This window comes from Mesoplodon densirostris, chromosome 13, assembly GCF_025265405.1.
Source record: "Mesoplodon densirostris isolate mMesDen1 chromosome 13, mMesDen1 primary haplotype, whole genome shotgun sequence".
NCBI lineage: Eukaryota > Metazoa > Chordata > Mammalia > Artiodactyla > Ziphiidae > Mesoplodon > Mesoplodon densirostris.
The window spans coordinates 3,694,607-3,711,193 of record NC_082673.1 but is presented as its reverse complement, the minus strand read 5'-3'; the positions used below and the strand labels follow the sequence as shown (position 1 = coordinate 3,711,193).

The following is a 16,587-nucleotide window of genomic DNA, read 5'->3' as shown; positions in this document are numbered from 1 at the left end:
TTACCTCATTTGACCATTTTAACTACTCAAGGTTGGCATATTATGCTCATGTACATATAAAGAAGCTGAAGCTTGAGAAGGCCAAGTGACATTCCCAATATCTTATAATTTGGAAATGACAGAACATGGATTTGAATCTAGATCAATCATATAGGTATAGCCCGTGTTCTTAACTGTATATTCCATATTGCTCCTTCTCTCTTACATCTCTTTGAAGAGAAGGATTTTTGTATCCTGTACAGTCTTGTATATACTGGGTTTTCAGTATACCATATTTTATAGAAGTACTTCTTTCTGTTGACAAGTAGGAGTACCACCATGTAATATGGTAGTGTGGTAGCTATTTATTTTTTCGCCAGTACTATGAACTAAATTTGACTCTGGAAGTTAAGGTAGAATCTTTCTTTCTCTTGCATCATTGTCTATAGGAGATGCTGCAATCTAGTAGACTTGACCTTTAGAGGCAGGTGATGACTGGGGACTGTTTGATAATGCTGCTCACCGGAGTTCACAGAGCAGAACTGCCACGGGGGGTGGGGGAGAGGTTATGGAATGGAAAGAGCAGTGGTGTAAGGGTCAGGAAACTGGATTCTTGTCCCTTTACATTACCCAACAGTGTGGCCTTGGGCAAGTCACTTACCTCCTCTGAGTTTAAGGTTTTTTTCTTGTGTAATTGAGGGTTTGAAGTAGATGCTCAAAGATTTCTGCCTGTTTTTGAATGCGCTGAGGTCAGAAAGGGTTTCTGTTGTGCTCATTGCTGTGTCCTCAACACAGAGCAGAGCTTGGCACATGGTGCTAGTTGGGTATTTGTTGAGAGGCAATAAGTGTCCTTTGACAGAATGGGGTAAATCTCACCTTTTCTAGTTAGTAATCATGTGACCTTGTGCAAGTTTCTTAACTTACCTGGGCTTTAATTTCCTCCTCTGTAAAACGGGGACGATAAGATTCCCTTCTTCCGTAGGGTTTCTGTAAAGATGAAATGAGATACTGCGTGTAAAGTGTTTAACACAGCGATTGGCACACAGTGACTCAAAAGCTTTTGTCACCGAATTAATATACGATCATCTCTTTTTTGCCCTTTTCACTCACCCAGATCATCATAGTTGTTTATTTCTTTTTTTCTAAATTTATTTATTTGTTTATTTTTGACTGCGTTGGGTCTTCGTTGCTGCGCATCGGCTTTCTCTAGTTCCGGCGAGCGGGGGCTACTCTTCGTTGCTGTGCGCGGGCTTCCCATTGCGGTGGCTTCTCTTGCTGCGGAGCACGGGCTCTAGGCACATGGGCTTCAGTAGTTGTGGCTCGCGGGCTCTAGAGCGCAGGCTCAGTAGTCGTGGCACACGAGCTTAGTTGCTCTGCGGCATGTGGGATCTTCCCGGACCAGGGCTCGAACCTATGTCACCTGCATGGGCAGGCAGATTCTTAACCACTGCGCCACCAGGGAAGTCCTGTCTTCCTTTTTAATTGATCCTAGGTCAGAAATCGTTCAGAAAGACCATGGAGACATGGGTAGAAGAAAAACATCCATGGTAGATAAGGATACAGGCCCACAATCTCGCAATCAAAACCTTTAGAGTCTGATATATTTGAGAATTCCAAATTTTTCAGGTTTATAAAGATGATATGGTACAAACATCATATATTTCATAATATCCTCAGTGAGATCTGGGAAGTTCCCAGTAATCGTATTAGCATTTCTGTAGTGAAATGCAGCATTTTCGCATTAAGTGGGATAAGTAGAACATAAATAGCTTCATGCATCTGTTGAGATGAGATGTTGCTGCCAAGTGAGTTTACTGAAAATCTGTGAGAAATGAGAAGTCTTGGTTGTCAAAGGATTTTGGTTTGGAGATTTGCAGATACGGGATTGAAGATACTCGCTCACAAAAATGTCATGCCTATAGAAATTCTTGATTAATAGTAAATTTAAAGTCAGTGTTTTATTTTTTAACAACTCTAATGTTTTACTATTTTTAGTTGCCTCTAAAGAAAAATTATAGAATTTTTTGATCAAAAGGAATCTGTAAGCAGTGGATCATTAACATCCTTCATAATAGTCTGTTTCATAATTTCTTTTGAACTTAAGTTTTTATTTATAAGGTACTGGGTTAAATTAAAATGATGTCTCTGTTTGTGGCCAGAAGAAGAGTCAATACTGTTTTATTCTCTACAGCCATGTCTGTCTGTCAACTTTAAATGGAAAAATTATCTGACTGGAAACCTCTGCTTGATTTTAAATTTAAGAAATATACTGATACCATGAGGTTCCATGCTTGTTTCTTCCTTTGGGGTGCATGTGAGGGATGTGTTGCAGGGCTTTCTGTTTTCCCTGGGTGTGCTGTGTTTCACTGGTTCGCAGGGTGCTAGTTTTCATATTTTAACATTTCAGAAAGCAGAATGAGTTACACATGTTGCTGGCCAGATGGCCGTTGGCATGCACTCTCACAGGCAGAGCATCAAACCCAGCATCGACATTTGCGGAACGGGTGTCAGTGGCTTGGAAGCAAATCTGAGAGAGTAGTGGAGTGTTCTTCGACCCTCGAGGGACCAAATGGTAGCAGAGAAGCGGGGGCTAAGGCAGTGAGCCCCACGCACCTCAGTGCCCACAGAGACCTGGTGGCTCTGAGCTCTTCTATGGATTCTTCTGTGAAGTGTTGCATACTAGTGTTTTGATACCAACTCTTTGTGGGCTAAAGACAGATACTGAATCCGAGTCAGTAAACAATTTATAAGCACTAGACTCTGAGTGCGACTTAGTTTTAGAACCGCCTTAGCCAGTTTCGATTATACTTTTCTTTTTCTGTATGTAAACGGTGATACATGATAAAAATTCCAAGTCTTAAGGAATTGCAAAAGTAAAAAGAGGTGATAAAAAAGTTTACCGTAGTTTAATAGTTTTTTTGTTAGTAGTATGTGGCATAATGATTTGTCCAGATATAGTACATTAAGTCACTATTAGGCTAATCGAAATATGACTGATTAAGTGGATGTCTTAGAGGAGCTGAAATATGGCCAATGGGAGTGAATATCAGATTGGAACGTTGGCCACAAGCTGCAGGTGGCGCTGTTGCTTCTCCCCTTTTAACCTTAGCGCTCTCCATAAAGCTTCCAGGTTTGTTCCGTCTTCCTCAGTTACGTGGGAACCTTTGATTCTAGGTGGCACCTGGCAGTGGACAGGCCTGCGAGCTTAACGCAGATCTTAACTGTGGATTTCCTTTCAGAATTTGCTTTTTACTGCTTTGCAAGAATCAGGTAGACAGCAGTGTTCTTGTGACTGAGCAGCGAGGTACAGGGGCCTCGTGAGAATTCCAGGGAAGTGATGCCCCTCGCGAATGCTGGAGGTGCTGCGGCATTTTGGGGACCCTCCCCACCGCCGCCATTCCCATGTCCCCAGGCAGCTGCCCTCCATGAATTTTGGGGTGTGTTGTACCACCACAGTAAGAAACATTTTATATTTGTAATTGGGGCACATATAGACAAATACGGCTGAAAGTAAACTTTCACAAAACAACACTTAGGTGCTGGTTATAACCCAGTAAATGCATTTTATGATCCTCTAGTGAGTTGCAACCCCTGTTTGGAAAACTCTTTCTCTCTCTCTCTCTCTCATCTATATATCTATATACCATTCTCCTCACATGAATAAGTGAGCCCCAGGGAATTGTGGATAGGAAAATATAAATTTAGATCTCTAGTTACTCCTTGCTTTACTATCTGGGAAATTCAATTTGAAATTATTTTATTTTACAGGCTGGAGCATTGGATTTACTGAAGGAGCTTAAGAATATTCCCATGACCTTGGAATTATTACAGGTATGTGCTAATATGTATCATAATTTTTGAATAGGTATTTTTGTATTTTCCTGTTATGGTGAGGCATTATTAACTTGTTTTTTTGAGATGGTAACATAAATCAGTAGTCTTCTAAGTTACCATTATAGAAAAATGTTGCCTTTCTCAGGAAGAATAAAACATACCCTCCGAGGTTGACAGTGGGAGTGAAACTCACTATGAAAGGAAGTTGGACCCTTGGCCCTTACTTGATCTCCCAAGATTTCCGTTTCTGGATCTGCGGTCGCCAGCTGTGCTGCTTGAAGCTGGCCTGAGGGTGAGGGTGCAAGGGTCGCTCGCTCTTTTCCCTCTCTCAGTGCCGCCGGCCTGCCCTGTACACAGTCGGGTGTCTGGTCGTTGTTGTGTAGTCATCACTCAAGTCTTAATGTTGCAGCAGGACTAAAACATAAAAAAACAACTTTAACACACGTCAGAATGTTAAAAAGGAAACTGAATTGTGAGATGAATCTGGCTATTTTCTACTACTACATTTCTTATTATCCATGAGTGCCGCCTTTGATATTTCCATTCCATTAAGTCAGAATTTAGGGAAGGGTGACAAGGGTGTGTACGTGGTTGAGGAAAAAAAAATCACGTGTATTTTCACTAATATCTAACTGAAATCGAGCATTTCTTTCAATTATGAAGGCAGTAAACCACAGGTGAATTAGTATTTATGACTAACTGAAAGAAATCACAGATATTTTAACCTCATGTTGTAGATATACATGTTATAGATATATTGACGTGTGTTTTTGCCCGTTACCCTGGTAGCTCTTATATGTTATGCTAGGTCTTATTTAATGTTTCAATAATGGAGCACATATATTACTGTATCACGTTTAAGAAAACATTTTGTAACTTTATATAACTGCTTTTTTTGGTAATCCTATGTATTTTATTTAATCCATTTTAAAAGCATTCTGAGGAGGAGTCCATAAGCTTCAGTTTACCAAAGGGATCCATGGTGGGCAAAAGGTTAAGAATGCCTCCTCTAAGAATAGAACCAAGAAGGAGAAAGGAAGCAAGTCACAGAGTCCTGTCCTCTCAGTTCACGTCTCCTGTCCAAGGATCGGCAGCTCTGGCAGATCAGTTCTGAGAATAACGTTGAGTCTATGTCAGTACCTCACCACCTAGGTGTGGCCTTATCCTAGCAGTCCTGTGTGGGGATAACCACATCGAAGACAACAGTAACCTCAGTGTTTGTTTAAGAGATGTGTAGTTTTATAGAGGGTGTGGAGTTTGGGTAGGGTTATCATTTATAACATACTTTTGGTTTTTTTATATGCTTCATTCCTTGGAAAGTTTGTGTAGTTATATAACAAACATTTGAGTTTTTATTAGGATTAGAAATTGTTTCGGGGTTATAAAGATGAATAAAATACGGTCTTTCCCCCTCATTGAGCTTCAAGTCTAGTCGAGGAAAACTGCCATGTAAACAAACAGAAAGGTATAGTTGCCCAGATAGAAGTCTGTATAGGATTTACAGTAAGTCCCCTACATACGAACAAGTTCTGTTCTGAGAGCTCATTCATAAGTCTAATTTGTTTGTAAGTCCCACAAAGTCAGCCTAGGTACCCAACCAATACAATCGGCTATATCGTACTGTATGGTAATAGGTTTATAATACTTTTCACACAAATAATACATAAAAAAACAAAAAAGAAAGAAAACGTTTTTAATCTTACAGTACAGTACCTTGGAAAGTACAGTAGCACGGTATAACAGCTGGCATCCAGGGGCTGGCATCGAGTGAACAGGAGGGAAGAGTTGCTGACTGGCGGAGGGAGAGGAGGTGGGAGATGGTAGGAGATGGAGGGCGACCTGCAACGTCACTCACGCCTGACGCTGATGGCGCAGGTTCTGGTTCCTTGCTGGATTCAATTCTATCCACCCTCTTGAGAAAACGGTCCAGTGCAGTCTGGGTAGCAGCTCTCTTTTTCTCACCATAGATGACACGGTGGCACTGGATTGCATTCTGAACGGCCTCTGCAACCTTCGTGCACCGTTCCACGTCCGGGTCCTGTGCCTCAAACACTAACAGTGCCTCCTCAGATAGAACTAACTTATGTGATTGGACATGCGAACACCCATTCGCATCTTTGCAAGTTCGCAACTGGAAGGTTTGTATATGGGGGATTTATTGTGTTTGTTATAGGTAGGGCAAAAAAGAAGCACAGAGAAGTTTACTTCTTAACCTGATTCCTTAACCTGGGAGGCTCAGGAAGGCCTTCATATGGTGATAAAGTGTAAACTGAGTCTCAGAACATGAATAGGTTCTCCCCAGGCAGATAGGACCGGGAATGGTATTCCAGCAGAGAAAGCAGGATGTGGAAGCAGTGCGACCGGTTCAGGTGGAGGAAGTCTGATGCAGGGTTGAAGACACAGGCTGGCGGGCATGCAGGGCTGCAGCTGCGGTCCTGAGAGCATCCTGCCAGGCGGCGGGGGGCGGGGCAGTGCGTGCCCAGGTTTGCAGGGAGGAAGAATCGGGAAGCTTGTTGACTGACGCAGGTGCTCAAGGAGCAGTGATGAGGGCCTGAACTAAGGGTGTAGCAGTAGGAGTGGAGAGAAGGGGCACTTGTTGTTGAGGGACAACCTACAAGAATTGGTAGCCAACCAGATGGGGGGTGAAGGAGAAGGTGGAGTCTACGATGACTGAGGTGTTTGCCGTGGTGACTGGGTAGATGGTGCCATTTTACAGGAAAGCAAAATTCAAGGAAACCTAATGTGGCGGCGTTGGGATGAGGAGGAAATAAAGGTGGAAGGGTAAAGAGATAAGGATAATTTTGGATCCATTGGGTTTTGAGATGCCTGTGAAACAGATGTAGAGTCTGCGGTGTAGCTGAGTTTATATCCTAGAGCAGTGCTATCAGATAGCTTCATAGTCCTTTCCTCTTTCTGCTTTCTTCTACTCTTCCCAAAATACCTCCTAAAAGGAAGAAACAAACTTACTCAAATACTCTGAGTGTTTCACTCTACCTCCACAGCCTCGTTTCTCATTATTCTTCACTGGACAATCTCTCCCTTAGGTGAGCATGTTTAGTACAGATCCCTGTGTTCTCCTTATGGGTTTTCTTAGGTTTTAAGCAGAGCTCAGGTTTGGTCTCTTTAGTGATCAGAACGTTCTGTGATAATTAAAAAGCAGTCACCCTACAGCACATGTTTGTTCATAATCTCCTTATACCTTTGCTCGCCTCTGACCACCTCCTGAAGTCCCTTTTTCTTTGCCAATCCATGTTGATCCCAAGCTCCAGAACTGTATTAGTGACTCAAGTTATTTCCTCCACTCATTCCAAAATTGGGTTTTCTTCTAGGCGGGGGTCGGGCGCTGGGGAAGGAGGGGCGCCACAGGCCTCGGGGCGGTAGCAGTCAGCACGTTAGCAGCATCCCGTGGGGCAGCTCGGAGACCACGAGACTGAGCTGTGCCGTCCGCCCAGGCACCTGCCTCTGGAGGGTTTTCTGCATTGAAGTGCCTGCTACACCAGCTAACGAAGTAGTGCTTTAGAGAAGTTCTAAAACATTTTAGAGTTCTGAAAGTCTTTTCTTCACTGAAAAGAGTTCTGAGAACATATTATTTTCTACAAGAAAGAAGCCACTTTCTGTGGGAAAAGAATCCCCAAAACACTAATCTCAAATCATCTTGGGGTTTTAGAGTCGTGAGTCCCCTGTGTCTCTCTGCTGTGGAACCTTCATCCGCCTTGCTCAGCTCTCCAAGAGAGAACACAGGGCACTCCAGCCAGACACATATTCTAGACTCTTCAGCAACTGTCCCGATTCTCTTTGTTGAGTACATTGAATTATTTAAAAGGAAATCTTAAGGACCCATTTATTTCTCGGCCTTAAAGTTTATAGCAGGGGTTCCCGTCTCTTTTTTTTTTCTCACTAACAATTCCTTTTGTTATTTTGTTCTTCCATATCCATATTTTGAAAGATTGTCTACTGACAACCTGAACCTACTAAATTTACCATTTTTAATTTATCATCCATAATTGGCCTGTCATAGCCTTTGTGTTCTTTAAGCACAATTTGAAAACCGTTGATGTGTTGGAAGGAGCATGGACTTTGGAGGTAACAGACCTGGATTAAAATCCAGTTTTGCCAGTTAGTAGTGGTGTGATGCTGGGCAGTTATTTTTTTTTTTTTTCATGGGCAGTTATTTATGGATGCTTCTAGTCTGTTCATCTTTAAAAATAGGGATAACGATCTCGACTTTAAAGGGCTGTTAGGAAGGGTAATGAGTATGGACGCTCCCAGCATAACCCTGGGCACGTAGTGTCGCCACAAGTCAAATTACCTGTGTTCTGTGACGTCCATTCTTAATATCTGTGATTATGTGCTGGTGTTTAAACCTCTGTGGGTGGTGGTATTTGTTTGGGTGTCCTTACAAGTTGCAACAGGTGGTGTACAGAGTAATCTGTAGGAGAACGTAGAGAGGCAAAGTGCGTGTGTTAGCCCTGGTTGCCTCAGCCTGCCTTGTGTACAGACACAGGCACTTTATCTTCTGTTCTTCTCTTGTGGGAAAGACTGATTTCATCTTGCTAGTTAACCAGCCTTACTTTAGTAGCAGGTTACATGCTTGCAGGTCTCAGTGATGAGAACCTTGATGCATCTAATGTTTGATTTGAAGATGTCTGTGTCTTAAGTCTACAGTCTACCACCAAAAGAATTCAGATAATTGATTTTTTTTTCTGTTCTAAAATGGAAACAGGCATCTGGGAAAGAAGAAAAGGAAACAGTGAATTGCCTGAAATAAAATCGCTTATACGTATTTTTTTGTCATTGCCTTGCAGTCCACAAGAATCGGAATGTCAGTGAATGCTATTCGCAAGCAGAGCACAGATGAAGAAGTTACATCTTTAGCAAAGTCCCTCATCAAATCCTGGAAAAAGTTATTAGGTATAATCGATCTTCCATTACATATAGTTATGATGTTCTGGTTTCTTCAGACATTGGGTTGTTGAGTTTTTTTTCTCTTAATGAATATAGATGTTTTGAAATCAGTGCCTTATAATATGGGAGGGAGCTTTAGTTTGACTTCCTTGAGGGTTCTACTTTTTAAACTAGTCAGATTTAGCTTTCTTGTTTTTCAACACTTACAACTGAATTGCCTCTTTAAGAAGAAAATTTTCCTCCAAGGGGAAGGTGGGACACTTTTGGAAAAGGTTTTTGAAATAGTTTTCTAACTTACAGAAAATTTGCAAGAATAATAAAAAGACCTCAACGTGTCCTTTTTCTAGATCATTAATTTTTAACATTTGCCATATTTGTTTTGTCATATTCTCTCTCCTCCGTATGTATATACTCTCACACACATATTTTTTCTGAACCATTTGTGAATAGGTTGCCTCTGTCATGCTTTATTTACTCTTTAATACTTAAGTGTGTGTGTTCTTGGAACAAGTTTATTTTCTTATGTAATCATAATACAGGAAATTCAGGAAATTTAACATTGGTGCAGTACCTTACTCTGCAGTGCATGTTGCAGTTTTGCCAGTTGTCCCAGTAATGACCCTTCCAGCTTTTCTCTCCTCCAGAACAGGACCCAGTCCAGGGCCATGTAATCTAGTCTGCCAGTGTGGAATAGTTCTTTTAGTACATTGACTTTTGAAGAATGCACACCCCTCCCCCCTCCCCCCTTTGTTGTTGTGTGTGGGTTTTTGTTTCTTTGTTTGTTTTGTTTTTTTTGGACTGCACAGTGCAGCTTGTGGGATCTTAGTTCCCTGACCAGGGATTGAACCCGAGCCCATGGCAGTGAAATCACGGAGTCCTAACCAGTGGACCGCCAGCGAATTCCCTGCTTTGTTTTTAATAACATGTCCTTACTTGGGGTTTATCTGGCATTTTCTCATGACTAGATCTGGTTGCGCATCCACAGTTGAGGTACTGCATACGTGTGTTGTGTCTTTCCCAGGTATCACGTGCAGAGGCAGGGTGGTGTTAAGGTTGAGACCCAGCCGAGGTGTGCACTGCATCGTTTATGATTTTTCCTCTTGTGTCTAGTAGGGGTTCTGTGGTGGTCACTTTAAGACGCTGAAACTGTCTTGCTCCCCATCGGACCCGCCCCCCCCGTTAGTACCCACTGATTGTTGCCGAAACCACCCTTTACAGTAAAAGTTGCAAAGTTATGATATTCTAGCTTTTCTACTTCTTCAGTATTTATACATCATCATTCTATAAGAAAGAACCCTCCTTTTACCTCCCAGTTCTTTTTCTATTATTAGTGTGGGCACATGGATTCTTACTCTATATAATGGATTATAATCCATTACTGTTCATATTTATTTTGGTATTTACATTGTCCCAGCTTTGACCAGTGGGCACCCCTTCAAACTGGCTCCTGTGTCCCTTTGACAAGCTCCCTTCAGTTGGTTGTTTTTTTTTTTTTTTAATCTCTTTCTGACATTCTGGCATCACAAAATATGTTGGACTTATCTAACCCAGCCCTGGAATGAGCCATTTCCCTAGCAGTTATCAGCCTTATATGGAAGAGAAAATAGAAAAAGTGAAGGTTTTAAAATTTCATAGACAGCAATAGTAATAATAAAAGACTTATTACTTACAAGAGCTTGGAAACTAGGAACCAAAAATTGTAAAGCCTATAAAATTTAGAAAGTCTAACTTTAAGAAAACTAATGTAATATATGATCCTGTATTGGATTCCTAACCAGAAAGAAACATTGCTATAAAGATCATTATTGGGATAATTGGCAGAATTTTATAAGGTCAGTGGGTAGGTAAACAATCTTGTATCATTGCAGGATCTACTTACTGTGGTTATATACATGAATTTCTTTATTCTTAGGGAATTCATAGTGAAGTATTTAGGGATAAGGGAGCATAGTATCTGCTACTCATTTTCCGATGGTTCAAAAGAGATGTGTCTTTGTGCACACAGTGGTGCGTGTGAGTGTGTATGTGTCTGCACATGCGTGTGTACGTGCGTGCCGGGGGCTGGGGGATGAATGAGTGAGGAAGGAAGCGTACCAAAATGTTAACAGTCGGGGGGGGGAGGGGTCTGAGTAAAGCTGTTTGTAATGTTCTTATAATATCTGTGCGACTGTCGAGTTCTTTCCGAATAAAAAGCTTTTTAAAAAAGGCTGATCTTTAAAGACAGACTGAAACTATATTTCATTTAAATTTTAAATTCATTCCACATTCTAAAGTAATTAAAATTAGCAACAGAAAGTTGATTAAGGACCATATATGTACATTTTTATTTCTGGAAAGAATGGTTTACGTTTTGTGGGAGAAAAGGGTGGACATTGCAGTTATGTTCATTTAATCTTAAAGAAGTTTTACTCTTGTATACTTATTGGAGGTATTATCAGTACAAGTTCTTCTTTAAAAATGTTTTTATTTATCCTAAAAGATTTACATGTTCATTAAATAAAATTTGGAGAGTTGGAGGAGGGAAAAATCATCCTTATTAAATCTCTCTCTAAATACAACTGTCAGTTAATATCTTGTATTTTCTCCTCTTTTTCCTCCTGGTGCATGAATTTTGCTTCAACTATAATTTTACTTATGCTCTGTATACTTACTTATACTGTCTTTTTAGTGAATTTTTTTTGTATTTTTCCATCATCGTAGCTTATTTTTATTGGCTTCCGAATAATCTACTGGGTGATGAATATCTCTCCCCTTAAATCTTTTTCTTTAGATTGTTAGCTAGATTTCTGGAAGATCTACTACTGCTTCTAGGTAGCACAGTTTTGAATACTTAAGATATGCCAAGCATTGACCTGTATTAGTGCGTTTAGTTCTCCTGACGATCCAGTGTGCCCGGTGCTATTGTAACCCGCACTTTATGATGAGGCCGCCGAGGCACTGAGAGATTAGGGACCTTGTGCGCAGCTGGATCGGTGGTGAGTAGCCAGGGTGGGATGTGATCTGCAGACAGTCTGAGCCCAGAGCTGGAGCACTTCCCGGGGTTCCGCTGTATTACCCACGGCACTCTGTTCACGGAGTAGGAATGTTTTTAAGACTGGTCATACCTCTACTGCCCTGCCTTCTCAGAGGACTGCCCCAGTACACACTGCACTAGAGCTGCTTTACTGCTCCCCCGCCATCACTGGACCCTTGTTAGACAGTATCGCCTGGTTATATCACCTTTCCGAAGCTTTCTGCCTGTTACTTTGGGAGTACGTCTTAGTCCTTGCTATATTCTGTAATGTCATTATTGATCTTTGTTTTCTACCTCACAATACTGTAGCATCTTTAGGCCTTCCAGGGGAATTATAGAATAAAGGGAGCAGTAAAATTGGTGTGTGAGAACTGACGTGTGTCATAGGGACTTGAATTGTGTTTCAGGTTTGGTCACCCTGACATTTATAAGTGAAGTTCTAGAATTGTGACTGGGACCATTCTTAGTCAGTCAGTGTCATCCAGGTTGGTGTATTAGGTCATCTGGTGACACTCACGCCTCACCACCAGAGATTTGGATGGAATGGTTTGGGATGGGAGCTTGAGCACGAGGACATGCCTGGAGTTGCCTAGGTGGTCCTGCTACACGGTTGAATGTTTGTTCTTCTGTATTCTATACAGAGGGGTGTGGAGAATGGAATTATGTATGTAGTTCTTATTTATGCAGCTCGTGTAGGGATCAAACTGTGGATCACAGTGGGTTACACAGTACATCCAAATGTTTTCTGAACCTAGCGTCCAGGCTGTTTTGCTTGATTTAAACATGAATGTTTCTTTTCAGTGCTGAACTATTGCCTTGACCCAACCTATTTTATGTACTTTATTTCCCCATGTCTAATTGCTCACTTCCTTAAGTCTTAAAGCTTGTGCTTTATTAGTATTAATAATCTGTATTAGTTTACAGATTATTTAAGGTAGAGGAGGTGCTGGGTAGGCCTAACTAATAATCCTGAAGTATATTCTATGAAAATGTTCTTTGTTTACTATCCCTGAAACATTTATTTGTATTTTGAGTACCACCTCAATTTTTTTGACTTCATGAAAAATTATCAAAACGATATTGCTGTATATGCTTTGCACTTTCAGTTTTTAAATGACAGTGCTAATGTTTTTCCATATTGTTTCCTTCCCTTGTTCTGAATAATTTTCTACCTTTTATATTACCACAGGCGTATGAATTTATGGTTCTCACCAAATGAAGGAGTTTATTTGGGAATGCCGACTGAGCAGCCATGTACATATGCTAATAGAATAGCTTGTGTAAACTTCATTTACTTGTTAAAAACTTAGGATTTTAGTGGGGGTTTTTTTGCTTGCATAAATAGCTTGATAACATATAGCAGTCCCATGTTTTGTTTTGTCTTGTTTTGTTTGAACAAGTGCTAACAACTTAGGAATTTCATAAATTTTCAGATGGACCATCAACAGATAAAGACTCTGAAGAAAAGAAAAAAGATACTGCAGTTACATCACAGAATAGCCCTGAAGCAAGAGAGGAAAGGTATTTCACTTTATGGAAACTCATTTATGTTGGAAGTCATAGTTTTATTTGACCGTCACTTCCTCCGTGGTCTTATGATCCCATGTCTGTACTCCTCTTTCTTTTTTCCAATCACACGGAATCAGTATAAATGTATATAGCCAAATATCTAAGGTTTCTTATAAGATTTCTTGGAAATTTAAAAGAGAGTTAGAAGATACTACGTAAAAGAGAAATGATTTACATTGCAGTTGGCGAGTGTAGTTGGATGGGCCCTGGGGTGGCACTGGGAGAACTGGTAGTGGGGGGACTGACTAGGTGACTAGGATTCACGTGGTTACTTCCTTTTTTTGCCACATTTCTGTTTTAGATATTTTTGTCCCTGAATCCGTTTCTCCTCTTCATGGTTCTGTTTTCCTTCCCAATTTAGCTGTTTGTTGAAAGAACTTAAAACGTGTTCAGTAATGAAGAGTTCAAGTTATTCCTTTGCCACTTAAGAGGGCTTTGCATTTATTCTTTCCTGTGACATGCAGTGAACTGTGCCGTGTCCCCATGTTGATGTGATCAGGGATGTGCCTAGTATTCAGTAGATTAAATACATACCCTCTGTTCTTGGGAGGCTTGACTTTGACTTAGAGCAGTAGTTCTCAAGGCGTGGTCCCCAGGAGCAAACCTGGCAGCTTTGTGAAAAGCAGATTCTTGGGCTCTACCCTGGAATTACAGAACCGGGGTTTCTGGTGGTGGTGCCAGCCACGTGTTTTAACAAGCCCTTCAGGTGATTCTCACACACGCACATTTTAGGCCACCTACTTTAACTTCATTTACTTCTCCGTATTTTCCCCAGATTGGTAACGTACTCCTCAGTTTTTATTAATCAGCAGTGATTAATATCCCCTACGCTGTTTTTTTTTATGTATAAGTACTAACTAACTTGATAAAAAAGGTAAGCTAAAGATAGGGTTAAACACCAGTTGTTAATAAACTGTATTCAGTTTTTTCTAACTATCTTGAGGTAATTTGGGCCTTTAGACAATGGTCTGACTAGTGCGGAGCGCTCCCAGATTGCCCCAGTGATATTTATACATGGATACGCATGTGTGTGCACAAGTGAGTACACACGCGAGGGTTAGTGTGAACCAGACAAGGATAATTGACAGACGTCATGCCCTGTGTACCCCTAGATGCTAAATACATCAATGTGTTTTTTCTAAGAACAAGGACATTTTCTCACAGATAGCCACAATACAGAGAACAATATCTGAACATTAATCTGATACTTTTTCCTAATCTGCAGACCTTATTCATATTTTAACATGTGTCCCAATAATATCTTTTGTTGCAAAGGAAAAAGAATTTTCCAAAATATCATCTCGGGTCACATTGCATTTGGTTATCCTATCTGGCTCCTTTAGTCTAGAGTAATTCTTCAGTCTGTCATTGTCTTTCATGACCTTGATATTTTTGAAAAGTACAGGCCATAATTTATGGATTTTTTAACACATGCTTTCAGTTGTGTTACAACCAAAGTAGTGAATGATTTAATGCCTTGAATATAATATATACAGGTATAGACAAATATTTTAAATAGACATTGAAGGAGGAGTAAGTTCTTAGTATATTTTCATCAGTTTTAAGTAATTGAAGTTTAGGGGTAGAGCCTTTCTACAAAAGCATAGGATTATTTTGTACAAAGTCTAACGAGGTAACTGATTGGTATCTCCATACACACACACACTCTCTCTCTCTCTCTCTCTCTCTCTCTCTCTCTCTCTCTCTCTCTCTCACTCACTCAAACGGTGAAGAAAAATTGTAAAATATTGGAGAAATGAGTCTGAGGTATCATCTAAAGGAAGATAGAAGGTTAGATTTCAGTGAGTTGCAGGTGAGAAGGGTTTTAGCCTTGGTGTAAGGATTTAAGGAGAAAGTGGTGCAGTTAGCTGCTTAGGATGTCAGAAGTGGCTCCAGAGGTGGTGACGTGAGGGCAGAGAAGGCCCATCATCCTCCTGGCAGCTCCCAGGGGTGAGCGAGGCATTGGGCCACGGGCACAGAGTGAGCTCGTCCTTGAAGGAGCCAGAGAGTGGCGTTTTTAAACAGGGCGTGTTCAACGGGTGTGAGCTGAAGGCTGGGTGCTGTGCCCCGGGGCACAGAGAGGAGTGAACTGAGTGAATGCTCACCTTTGCCCGTGAGAAGCTCGGGCTGGCGGCGGGAGACACTGACCTGTGTGTAGACGGCACTCTGGGAGACGGGCAGCAGGACTCAGAAGGCCTGCAGAGCGGCCGCCCTGCCCGCGTGGGCTGTCTGCGAGCGCGGCCGCTTATATCCGTGGGGTGGAGGGCTGGCTTCGTCTGGAAAGGTTTGTGGCAGAAATCTGCACTGGGATAAAGTTAGCTGAAACCAGTCAGCAAGGTATTTTGCTAAGAATCTAATGTAAGAAGTTAATCGGAAGTAGTGGAAATGATTAGGTTGACTGGAAAAATTGCTCAACTGTCCTGATTGAATTGATGTTTCTGGGGAGAAATTAAGAGACATTGTTGTGTTTTCACAACTACTTCTCACTACACGTGGTTTTTATCCTGAAGGGGGTGTTGTATGTGTAAACCTCCCTGTTTGTCTAATTGCAACAGGGTTTTTCAAGCATTTTCCCCACCGTTTTTGGTCGAGAGTGGTCATGGTCTCTGGTTCCATCCCCTTACCCCTCTCAACCAAGATCCTTGCTTTGCAGTTGTTGTATTGAGCTGTAATGTGTATTTTCTGTATGAAAAATATTGTTTAATTTTTAAAAGGATGATCAAGGTTAAAAAAATAAAAGGCATGAGACTTGTGTCATCTTTACTAAAATTTTAACTTCTTTTTCATCTATATGCAGGCAATTTTTTTTCATGTAAGAGTCACTGAACTACAGTTTCATTTATTTATGCCCCAAATTTTTGTTTTTAGAGAGTGATAGTAACAGTGTTCACTTTAAGAGAGTTTTCCTGACTTCTTTCTGGTGTGTGTGTGCGTGTGCGTGTACTGCAGTAGCTCCAGCGGCAACGCAAGCAGCAGGAAGGATGAGACAGATGCCCGAGACACTTACGTTTCATCTTTTCCTCGAGCACCGAGCACTTCTGATTCTGTGCGGTTAAAGTGTAGGGAGATGCTCGCTGCGGCTCTCCGAACGGGAGGTGAGTGTCACGTGCGTCTCGTGAGTTTCGGTGGTCAGTCCTTTGACGGCTGCCACTGCCGCCCTGTCCACCTCCTTGTTTCTGTCCTCCCGGTGGGATCCTGATGATAGCCGCTCGCCACTGCCCAGCTCAGGGAGGGCTTGCTGTGATGGGGGTTACGGATGGCAGAGAGGAGGGTGCAAACTGGACCTC

At 41.5% G+C, this 16,587-nt stretch overlaps 1 protein-coding gene across 1 annotated transcript in view; it reads left to right on the top strand.

The window, feature by feature from the left end:
• The window catches only part of TCEA1 (transcription elongation factor A1), a 32,854-nt gene that overhangs the window by 4,917 nt on the left and 11,350 nt on the right, over window positions 1-16,587 (top strand). Inside the window, exons 2-5 of the mRNA XM_060116232.1 lie at window positions 3,748-3,810; window positions 8,619-8,724; window positions 13,165-13,252; window positions 16,250-16,395. Of these exons, the coding sequence (XP_059972215.1) occupies window positions 3,748-3,810; window positions 8,619-8,724; window positions 13,165-13,252; window positions 16,250-16,395 (403 nt within the window). The remainder of the gene's footprint in view (window positions 1-3,747; window positions 3,811-8,618; window positions 8,725-13,164; window positions 13,253-16,249; window positions 16,396-16,587) is intronic.